At 34.9% G+C, this 10,711-nt stretch overlaps 1 protein-coding gene and 1 pseudogene across 2 annotated transcripts; one reads left to right on the forward strand and one right to left on the reverse strand.

Moving 5' to 3' along the window:
• The first annotated feature begins 67 nt into the window (after nucleotides 1-67).
• Nucleotides 68-2,344, forward strand: LOC147934126 (putative F-box/LRR-repeat protein At4g15060). 2 transcript variants are annotated; one of them, XM_087475929.1, is made up of 4 exons: nucleotides 68-244; nucleotides 573-1,525; nucleotides 1,613-1,753; nucleotides 1,841-2,344. In XM_087475929.1, the coding sequence occupies exons 2-4, from the start codon at nucleotides 596-598 to the stop codon at nucleotides 2,135-2,137; spliced, it is 1,368 nt and encodes a 455-aa protein (XP_087332055.1). In that variant the 5' UTR covers nucleotides 68-244; nucleotides 573-595; the 3' UTR covers nucleotides 2,138-2,344. The 2 variants fall into 2 exon arrangements, with proteins under 2 accessions (XP_087332055.1, XP_087332054.1); XM_087475928.1 differs by having other exon boundaries at nucleotides 104-244; nucleotides 569-1,525.
• A 4,712-nt stretch (nucleotides 2,345-7,056) lies between these two features.
• On the reverse strand, nucleotides 7,057-9,424 carry LOC147934127 (uncharacterized; annotated as a pseudogene).
• Between the last annotated feature and the right edge of the window lie 1,287 nt (nucleotides 9,425-10,711).

Below are 10,711 nucleotides of genomic sequence, written 5' to 3' on the forward strand. Positions count from 1 at the left end.
ATTGTTCTTCTCGAAATGACGTCGTTTGAAAATATTTAAAAGATATTTAGATACTTCTAGGGTTTGAAGATAAAACATGATACATGTTTTTAGAGAGAGAGAGAAAAGAGGCGATTTTAATGGATAGCAGAGGGTAAACGGCGGCGGAATTTCTACGAAATTCAAAATTTAGAAGCAAGCGAAATCAAATCCGATTCTAAATCATAACGCAGTTTGATGCTCCTTTTTGCGTCGAGAACATGAGGTAAGTTGATACAATTATGATTTTTACATAATCGGAGAAATGGGTGACATTAAATTTGTTACATATGGAACATAAATGGCTTTGTTGGATATATGTTTGTTAAAGATTTTACATAAATATGGTATCAAAGTATTGAGTGAACATTTACGATTAAATTTAAGGAATTGACATTCATGAAAATTAAATTAAGAGGACAAGCATGTTTGTCGGCCTAGGCCTTAGATACATCATCCCAACTCCCAACCAATGACATTTTAAGATTTTCTTCGGTTATCTTATGTTCTTCTTTGTTATCTTATGTTCTTCTTTGGTATTGCAATTAAGACAGCGCTTAAGTAATTGACAAGAGAAATGGCAAGAGAATCAACGATGAGAAGAAAAGATAAATGTCAAGATTCTAAAGATAAGGACAAGATTAGTGGGTTGCCTGATGAATTAATCTTGAAGATACTACTGCTTCTCCCAACTAAAACTGCAGTTAGCACGAGTATTTTATCCAAGCGATGGGAGTTTCTTTGGATGTGGTTGCCTAACCTTGAGTACGATTGCTCCGATTATTCTGCTGCTGAGCAAGAGAGGTTAAAGCGTTTTATAAATCTGAATTTGCCATTTCATAAAGCTCCAGTTATAGAAAGCTTGCGTCTCAAGTTCAATGGGCCAGTACCAACATTTGAGCCTCAAGCTATCGAACTATGGGTTGCATTTGCAGTTTCTCACTGTATCCGTGAGTTAAGTCTTGCCTTCAGAGGAATTCATTCATTTTATTTTATGAGACAGCCTGCTAGATTGCCTAGTAGTTTGTATATATGCAAATCGCTAGTGATCTTGAACCTGAATGACGATGTTCTCATCGATGTTCCTCGCATGGCATGTCTCCCCTTCTTGAAAACTTTGCTCCTTCGACATGTGACTTACTCAGATGAGAATTCTCTTACGAAACTCCTTTCTTGTTGCCCTGTTCTCGAAGATCTAGTGTTGGAACGAAGTGAATTTGACTATTTTGGAACATGGAAGGTAAATGTCCCCTCCTTACAGAGACTAACTGTTGAGATAATAAGAAATAATGATTTTCGTGAGCTTGTGGTAAGAACTCCTTCTTTGAAGTATTTCAAAGTTACTGAGGATTATAGTGAGAATGGTAGTTTCTCCTTCTCTTCTAACACTATGCCCAAGCTGGAGGAAGTGGAAATTGATTCTGTATACCTTTGTTTTGACAAGTTTGTTACATCAATCACATTTGTTAAGCGGCTTTCATTATGCGTAGGAGCCAATCCCCTTGAGGTAATATATGTTTTCATTTCAATCTCATTTTAGGACACCAAAGGAGGTTTTCTTAATGTTGCATGAATCCTTTGCCGTCGTGTGCAGGCGTTATATCGTGAGGGTATTGTCTTCAATCATCTTAAACATCTAAAGTTGTGTCAATGTGATTATGATTGGTCAAAGTTACTTGCCCAGTTACTCAAAGATTCTCCAAATTTACAAGAGCTGGAGGTCTATCTGCATGATGTAAGTTTGTTCGTTTAAAGTCATTTTCTTATGCTTTAATTTATTTCGATTAATGTTCTCTTTTTTTTTTTTTATAAATTATCTCAGGGTCATGAAGAGGGTTATTTCCATCCACTGCTTCCCTGGGAGGATGAACTAAATTGTGTTCCTAAATGTTTGTTATCGAGTCTTGAAACTTTCAAGTGGACAAGGATGTTTGGGACGGAGAAAGAGAGACATCTGGTGAAATATATCTTGAGAAATGCTTATTGCTTGAAGACTGGGACAATCTTGTTTTTGGACGCTCCAGAAAGACAAGTTCCAGTTGAGATGATGATCCAGGATTTGTTACTCTCTCCTAGAGGTTCAACAACATGCCAACTCGTACTTAATTGTGAATTTTGATCAGTGGCTGTTTTACTTTCTATGAACTTTGATGATCTTTGATGAACTTTGATGATCGTGATAGTTTTTTAGTTTCTTCCCAATTGTTTACGGAAATTTAGAAAGGCCCTTTTGGTTCCACAAAGATATTGTTATCAGTTATAATTATGTGACCAAAGCAATTGGTCTCTCACTTCTATTTTTATCGAAAGTAAAGGTTGGCAACAGTAGAGTGAAGTTTGTTCCTTTTTTTTTTGGGTCAACTTGAAATTTGTTCTTCATGCATGGTATTTTAATTAAGTAACCAAAAAAAAAAATGTGGTCATGCTATTTTTGAGTCTCTTACACGACTTTGATCTAGCTATATAACCCTTATTGATACATGCATTGATATATTTATTTTTAATATTACAAAAAAGTTATTCCCATTGAGGAAATCATGCAAATGTCCGAGCTTCGTAGTTCGGAATCGGTGTTTCTTCCTGGATCTCTCTCTTTTTGGTTTTCACTTCTGCTTCCTTATCTTGTGTGTAGTGTTATAGTGTTCGTTGTTCTCCTTAGCCTTTCTTCATTTCTGCTACTTGTAGTTCTGTCCAAAATTTGCGGAAATTGTATAAAAACTTAATCTTGATACGGAAAAAAAAAAAAATCATAAGTACCCAAACTCACCACTCTTATCTCCAATGGACCTATATTAATTTGCCTTTGTTTCTGTGTCTCCTGTACTGCTGGAAACATAGTCCAAACAATACGTACATTGTCCAAAGATCAGGTTCGTCTTTGCATGTTATTACGTTAGTCACTACGAGGAAGAATTAAGGATGGATTTCTAAACTTAACAGAACCAAGGTATTTTTAGACCGTAGAAGAACACAAATATGTGAGACTAATTAATGAATATTTTTGGTACTTTAAAAATATATATATTTTTTGGGTACTTTAGATTTACCATACGTTATGTTCATACATGAAAATCATTATCACTAGCTAGACAAGAATTACTATTCTCATCATCAATATCAATATTACTCAACATTACTCAAATAATTACCATTCTCTACTTGTTCACCAAAAAAAAGAAATGTCAAAATCTGAACCAAGTGGACAAATAACTCTCTCTCGAAACATGGTCCGAGAAGAAGCTAAGAGGTTGATGCAGTCCGTATAGGCTAAGTAGTATCTAAAGTCACCAGTTTCCTATGTTAAATCACAGTTTTTGGACGGTGTACGTACCAGAAGGTTGGGGGAGTATTTGATGATTTTGAAATTGCATAATTTTTTTAGTTAGCTCTAAGTTTTGAACGGTGTACGTACCCGTTACCTAGTCTAAATTATCTTGGAAATCAGAGAGTTGGGAGTGTTTGATGGGAGAAGAATGAAGATTATACATCCGTAGCTAGAGAAGACTAAATGAAAAAAAAACAACTTTTATTTTGTTTTTGAAGCTTCAACAAAGAGAAGAAAGTAACATGAAATATTTAGACCCCAGCCTCATAGACAATCCGGACATTATATATAAAAAATTGGGCATTGATAGCAAATTATAACACCATGGAAATTGTAAATGCTATATATTAAGATGGTACTCGAAATTTGGCAATATACCATGAAGGACTACCCAAAGAATCATAACATTTTTGTTTGACAATGTTAGATTTTGGTTTACATACTTTGACCGTATTTAAATTAGTCAAACTGTTATTAAATTCTTAAACGGAAATTATTTTATAAAATAAGATGATGTCGTTTTTTTCTTCTCGAAATGACGTCGTTTGGAGAGAGAGAGAGAGAGAGAGAGAGAGAGAGAGAGAGAGAGAGAGAGAGAGAGAGAGAGAGAGAGAGAGAGAGAGAGAGAGAGAGAGAGAGAGAGAGAGAGAGAGAGAGAGAGAGAGAGAGAGAGAGAGAGAGAGAGAGAGAGAGAGAGAGAGAGAGAGAGAGAGAGAGAGAGAGAGAGATGCGATTTTAATGGATAGAAGATGGTAGGCAGAGTTTCTAAAAAATTCATAATTAAGAAGCAAGCAAGATCAAATCCGATTCTAAATCAAGACGCAGTTCTATACTCCATTTTCCTTGAAGAAACTGGTTTAGATGCAAGAATGAAAGATATCTACAGTGAAGCAGAGGTTTGAAAATATAGAACATAATACAGAAGATGTTGTTTTTTTTCTTGCAAAGCTTGTGTATGGTCACATCGTTATTGTGATTCGATCAAAGTGTTACCTACTGTTCGAATTCTTGACTATCAGCATCCTATTGCCTAACACCTAGTTGTAGTTGTAAGGATAGTCAAAATGCCTACAAACAAGATGCAGTTTCATTAGGCGACGAGACTGGTCATCAAGTGCTTAAGGATGCAAATCACTGTTAGCAGGTAAGTGATTCCCATAACTCAGCGTACTGATGTGATACATATGTCTGTTTTTGACTTAGTTGATCACTCAAGCTTGGGAAGAATGATTCTGTTATGATATCATTTTAATAAACGCCTAATGATAAGGAGTTCTATAATCCTTGTAGCTACTTGATTTAGGGGGAGAATCCTTGTAGCTTCTTGATTTAGGGGGAGAATCATTGTTTATGGGGGAGACTTAATGAGTTAATTGGTTGATCTTAGGTTGATAGTGGTTTTTGATCTTAGGTTGTTAATGATTAAGAATATATCAATTGATTAAGTCTTATTAAAGAACTATTAAAAACATAGTTTCCGCTGCAGCCGCTAGGGTTTCTGATTTTTAGGTTCTTAATCATAGTTCTATTTGAACAAGCTGTTTATTGATCTTGCTAGATAATGATTGTTGTTTTGTCTAGTTGTTGCTTGTCCTGTTTTTGGCTTGTGTTTGTTGGAGTGTCTTTTCAGGTTGAACCAGAAAGATGCTTGAGTATCAAACTGAGTCAAAAAGGGAGAGATTGTAGATGCAGATTCAGGAACAACTCTCTATGAGGAACATGTCGATGTGCCGAACAGAGCGTTGTGTCGATTAGGTAGCTGCATCAGATCACATACGCCTGAGTTAAGCTGCATCAGATCACAGATGCTTGAGTTGCTAACATGGATGCGTGAGCTGACGTGGCATGGCATGAGTAGATGTGATGATGTGCCGAGAAAGGTTGCTGAATTGGCATTGAAGATAGATACAAAATTGGGCGTGGAGATATGGAGAATATTCTCTATAACAAATAAAGAAAGGATAATCTTGAGCAACAAGCAGGGTTTCTCAAGTCGTGTATAAATATTCTAGGACTTGGCCATAAGCCATTTGAGCACTCTAGAATATTGATACGTTTGTTAACTTCGAAGCCACAAAAAAAAGGCGTAGAAAGTGTGTTCCCATTTCTCTGTGTCGTTAATCAGGTAGGTGATTAAGCATGCAAATAATTGTTCTCATTCTCTTAGTTCTACACTGGTGTGTGTTTAGATAGAAAAAAGAGAGGGTTAGATTCATTTTTAGTCAGGATCAATCCTATTAGGTTGAATAGGTTGAATAAGGACCGAGACAAAATTGTATCATTGTAAAAGATGAATTTTGTTAATAAGATTGAATAGAAAATGTTGGCTTGGCGCGTTCCAAATGTATATCAGTGTGTTGTGCTTCTCTATACGTTCTCCTGATTTTTAAAACAATTTGCATACTCGAAACTCTAAACTCTCAAGACCAAAAATTACCCATATACGTAGACCATAACTTGTTTGATAAAAATGCCCTTCAGGAAGACATATATTCATGGGATTTTAGTCAAGAATGCCACTTTTGAAACAAAACTTATCGATTCTGCAACTTTTCATTATTATGCCACATAGCAAAAAGATGGGAATAACCCTTCAGTAAATAACTTTCCAGTGGACCAAATCCGCCTAGTCAGGTTTAGTCCATCCCTAATTTGTCCATCGACCTCTCGAATTGATCAGATCTGCTTGGTTAAAATAACTTGTCTACCCTACAAATCTGCTAAGACATATAGTGATTTTGTTGTTCTTTGGGTGGACCAGATTCAATTTCTCGATAGGTTTTTTTATGTCCACTCCCAATTTTGTTTGCACAACAGGTCTTCAGATACAATGGATCAGATCAAACATCAAAATTCTTTGTGTCCAAATTTTGTCCGTTGGCGCTTTTTGTCCACTGCATGTCTTTTGACCACACATGCATTGAAAATAGTGTGCCTCTGGTGGACCAGATCCGACAACCAAGGTATTTATCATCCCCAAATCTTTCTTTTATTTAGTGGACCATATCAGCTTCAGAAGATCTCAAGGATGGCCAAGATTTGTTAGTAAAATGGAAAATTTCGGTTTACCAGTTCTCTAGTCCACCGGATCTGGTCCATCGAGAGACAAAAAAAGTCTTGTCCACCAGACTGTGGATCTGGTCCACCAAAGATGCATCAAATGTGTTTTTCGAATCGTAAATTTTGGACAGGTGAATCATAAAGAGGTTTAAAATGAGAGAGATAGAAATTTGGAAAGAGAGAGAGAGTTGGATATGTGGAGAGATAGGGGTTTGGAGAAAGTGAATGAAGTTTTCGAGGTTTTGAGAAAAACAAAAATGTTAATTGGAGAGAAATCGAGAGAGATTGAGAGAAATTGAGAGAACTGAGAGAAGAAAAGAGAAACAAATGAAAGCTTTAGGTAAGGACAATTTTGTCATTTTAGGTTAGTCAAAAATGGGTCCTATGGCATTTTAGAAAAGACTATGTTAAAAGTGGCATTACTCACAATGGATTGCACTGTACATGGCATAAATCATAAATTTCTCTATTTTCATTTGATTCGCAAAAGATTACTTGATTAATTTGGTCTATGTAGATATCATTAGCTATGTCTTGTGCATGTATATATATAGTCATTAGAAGAGCATGTTTAAAAGTAACTTGTAGAAGGCGGTGTTTTTATTGTAAAATTAAGTCCATGTAATTTTAACTTTCATAATATAAAGATCTAATCATTTTCCAATATTTCCTGGACCACCATCCCCTTTATAATAAACGGAAGTACATAAATTTTTTTTGTAGACTATATAATTTTAATAAGTTGGTTACAAATAGGTTATATATTGATTGATAGATTAATTGTTTACAAATAGGTTATACATAAAATCTTAAAGAGAATATTCTAAAGAATCATATCATCTAACTTACCATATTAATTTCCTTTATTAAATTATTCATCAAATAAAATCTTTTTATATCTAACTTAACATATAAATTTGTTAATTATCATTATACTTCATTTCTCATTTTTATATATGATTCTATTTTTTGAAACAAATAAATTATCATATTATTTATTATAATTAAAAAATATTTTTATTTTCGGATATAACATAAGTTGAATTTTTAAAAACAAATATAAATTGTTCAATCTATAGTATATCCAAGCTTTAATAATATTACTTTTTAAAGTAATATTTATTGAATTAAAAATTTTACTGAGTAACGGGTCAAAAATTGACTATTTAAATTCAATTTTATATTTTTTTGTTGAATTTTCTAATTTTATATAACATAATAAACTTTAAATAATTTATGGTAAAATATTTTTAATATATTGAAACTTCATATAAAAGTTAGAAACTATAAACACTCCAAATTATTTGTTATAGCAATGTCAATAATATGTCACTATAATATGAAAAAATTTCAAGAAACCAAGTATATTAAAACAAAAAGTATAACAATATATTAAATTACTCATAATATAATAACTCGCTTTTTAAAAATCAAATTTACAAAATTATGTCTTATCATTCAAGCCATGATGTAGAATATACATTGTTGAAATAACTTCACATATATAACCTAATACAACATATTAAAATTTTATTTTAAAATATCAAATATACAAAATTTTGTATAAAATAAAATTTAACCAGTGTTATAGCACGAGTACTTATCTAGAATCATTAACAATATAAAACTTACAAAATATGTGTTTTTTTTCAAACCATCATATTTAGCATATGATTTTATTGCATAATGTTTTATTCAAAAAAATCTTTTAAAAACAATCGCATAAATTATATTTTATATAAAAATTACAATATAAATAAAATGAATTTTAACCCGTGCTCTTAATCTAGCAAAAGATTATATGACCACCACGATGTTTAGGATTTCGGGTGTCTATCACTTTATAGCCTCGTCCGAAAAGTCTTCGAGATCCATCACATTGCGGTCTATGTTATAATCACGGTCGAGTACAGATATATTTTGGATATATGCATCGTAACGTACTGCCTCGAAAGGAAAATATCCGTATCCCATTTGAGGACTGGGCAGAAATGCGCTGTACACTTCTCCACCCCACTCGACCAAATTTCCGAAGCTTTGATTAAACCTATGCCACGGCCAAAGTCCAATTTCTACAGCATTATTACCAAATTGAAACCACCAATTTTCATATTTTTGGTCCTGTTACCAGAATAGGTTATTTTTGACATTACAATGATGTTTGTCGAACTTTTGAATGGTTAGTCACACTACGAAGAAATTAGAAGAAAGGCAAAAAAATGCTCAGTACTAAGAAAGAGGAAAACCATGACTAGACGGAAGCTTCCATAACAACTCGTATTAGCACCACGAATAGACACTGGCTTCAATGCCAAACCAAGTGGAAAGTCTCGACGAAGGACTAACACCCCAGTGTTGCAGTTGCTATTGTAACATGATTTTCCATTTGCCTATCCCATGATTATATATTATTATAATTAGTCAAATTATTTCATACATATATCCAAAAAACAAAATGATAAATTTGAAAGAGAATTTTCATTCATTCAATGATTTACATATGTATAGACGAAAGTCCGAGGTTGGTGGTCCTTGTACAATACTGGATTTACCTGAATTAGTGAATACTATTTGTGTTATTCAAAATTATATTAAACAACGTATAATTCATGATTATAAATTTATAATATAAATTGAGCTCAGCTTAGTGCAAAATAAATAAACTAAGTCTTGACTTACAGTCAAACCGGCTTGGATGAAATCCCTTCGGATCTGAACGTGAATTCGAGTAGCACTGTATTGGGTTGGCTGAACCTTAGGCGCGGTTATACAAAGCTCCATTGTTGCTCCATGGAACCTCCTTCCTATGTTCTTCGTCAGAGCTACGGCAAACTAATCCCAACCAAGAATATGATCATTACTAGGATCATAACTGGTCGTGTTCCAAGAGCCACGGTGTAACACCCCCGAACCGCCGTATGGCCGGGTGGACCGCGGACGGCACCGGGACGCTACTTTGGAAACGTTCACCAATGATCCGGCCGGGTGCAAGAACGGATTAGGACCCTTTGGCCAGTCCATCGGTGAGGTTCCCGACCACACGACACATCCTTAAGGCTTTGCAACCCTTGTGACACACCGTGCGTTGAGTCGACTCGGAGAAAGTCTATATCAGTACCACTCGCCCGTTTAAAAAAAATCCGAATGCTTTGATAAATAAAAAGAGTTTGTTACAAAATAGATACCAAAAGATGGCAGAGTTTTGGATAAGGCCTAGTGCCAAAGTTTGATTTGAAAAGAACATACTTGAATTTTACAATAGACACAAAATAAAACTATTCCGGGTTCCTATCGTTCACCACACCCTCTAGTTACCTCTAGGGTTACCTGCAACACAAAATATTATCATAACTAATCTAAGATTACTTAGTGAGCTCAGAGTTCCAGCAAAGAAATTATCCCCCAATCCCAAACCCCAATAACATACAACATGCAATCAACAAGCAATCAACAAACAATCAGAGATAGCATGCAAAAGATAATGAGCTAAGCAAATTAATCTAGCAAGCATTCACAAGAACATGCAACAACATGCAACAACATGCAACAACATGCAACACAAACTTGAATAAAAACAAAGAGTTTTAAACAAGTTTTAATTTATGGGCCCGGTATGCTTCCTTTCCTTAACACCCCTTTGAACAACCGCGGTGCAACCATAAAGGCATGCAACCGGACTTCATTTAGAGCCACACCGTCGTGTAGACAGTTTCAGCCAGGGTAGCGAGCCCAGTAACCTCCGAGCACTTCGTAACCAACCCTACAAACACACAGACTTTGTCGCGGACTAAAACGCATTAAGACTTCAGCAAGATTGATACTTGAGTTCTTATGGTTTTTAAGTTCATAATTTTACAAGTATCAAAACTAGTTATCACCTTTGTTACTAGAACATTTCGAACTAGTAACTGGTATAACCTCACAGCACATGCATTTAACCAAGAAAATCACAAAAGAAATTCATGTACAAATGCAACTAAAGGCTCATGCAAACCGTTCACTAGATGGATGTCTTTGATCCCCATCTAGTAGGGTGAAATATGTGCCTGAACTCACAGAAAACCGGCGATCTCTTGTAAGGAGTGGTCGGACTTTCTGGTTGAAGCTCCCTCACGGCACACTTAAATCCCCTCCTTTGTTGAAATCGATTTCCTTCTCGATTCAACACTTTGCAATGGTCGATAGTCTTGTCTTGCTTCTTTTCTCCTTCACTCTTTCTCCATCGCGGCAACACCTCTCTCCTTTTTCTCTTCTTTCTCTCTTCCTCTCCTTTCTCTCTTTCTCTTCTTCTCTCTTATGAATTTCGCG

Source organism: Camelina sativa, chromosome 11 (genome assembly GCF_030686135.1).
Source record: "Camelina sativa cultivar CO46 ecotype springtype chromosome 11, ASM3068613v1".
NCBI classification, from domain to species: Eukaryota; Viridiplantae; Streptophyta; class Magnoliopsida; order Brassicales; family Brassicaceae; genus Camelina; species Camelina sativa.

Coding starts and splice junctions, on each gene's coding strand:
- LOC147934126 (XM_087475929.1), top strand. CDS start 596: ATGGCAAGAGAATCAACGATGAGAAGAAAAGATAAATGTCAAGATTCT. Junction 1,526..1,612: donor TAGGAGCCAATCCCCTTGAG/GTAATATATGTT, acceptor CGTCGTGTGCAG/GCGTTATATCGTGAGGGTAT. Junction 1,754..1,840: donor TGGAGGTCTATCTGCATGAT/GTAAGTTTGTTC, acceptor AAATTATCTCAG/GGTCATGAAGAGGGTTATTT.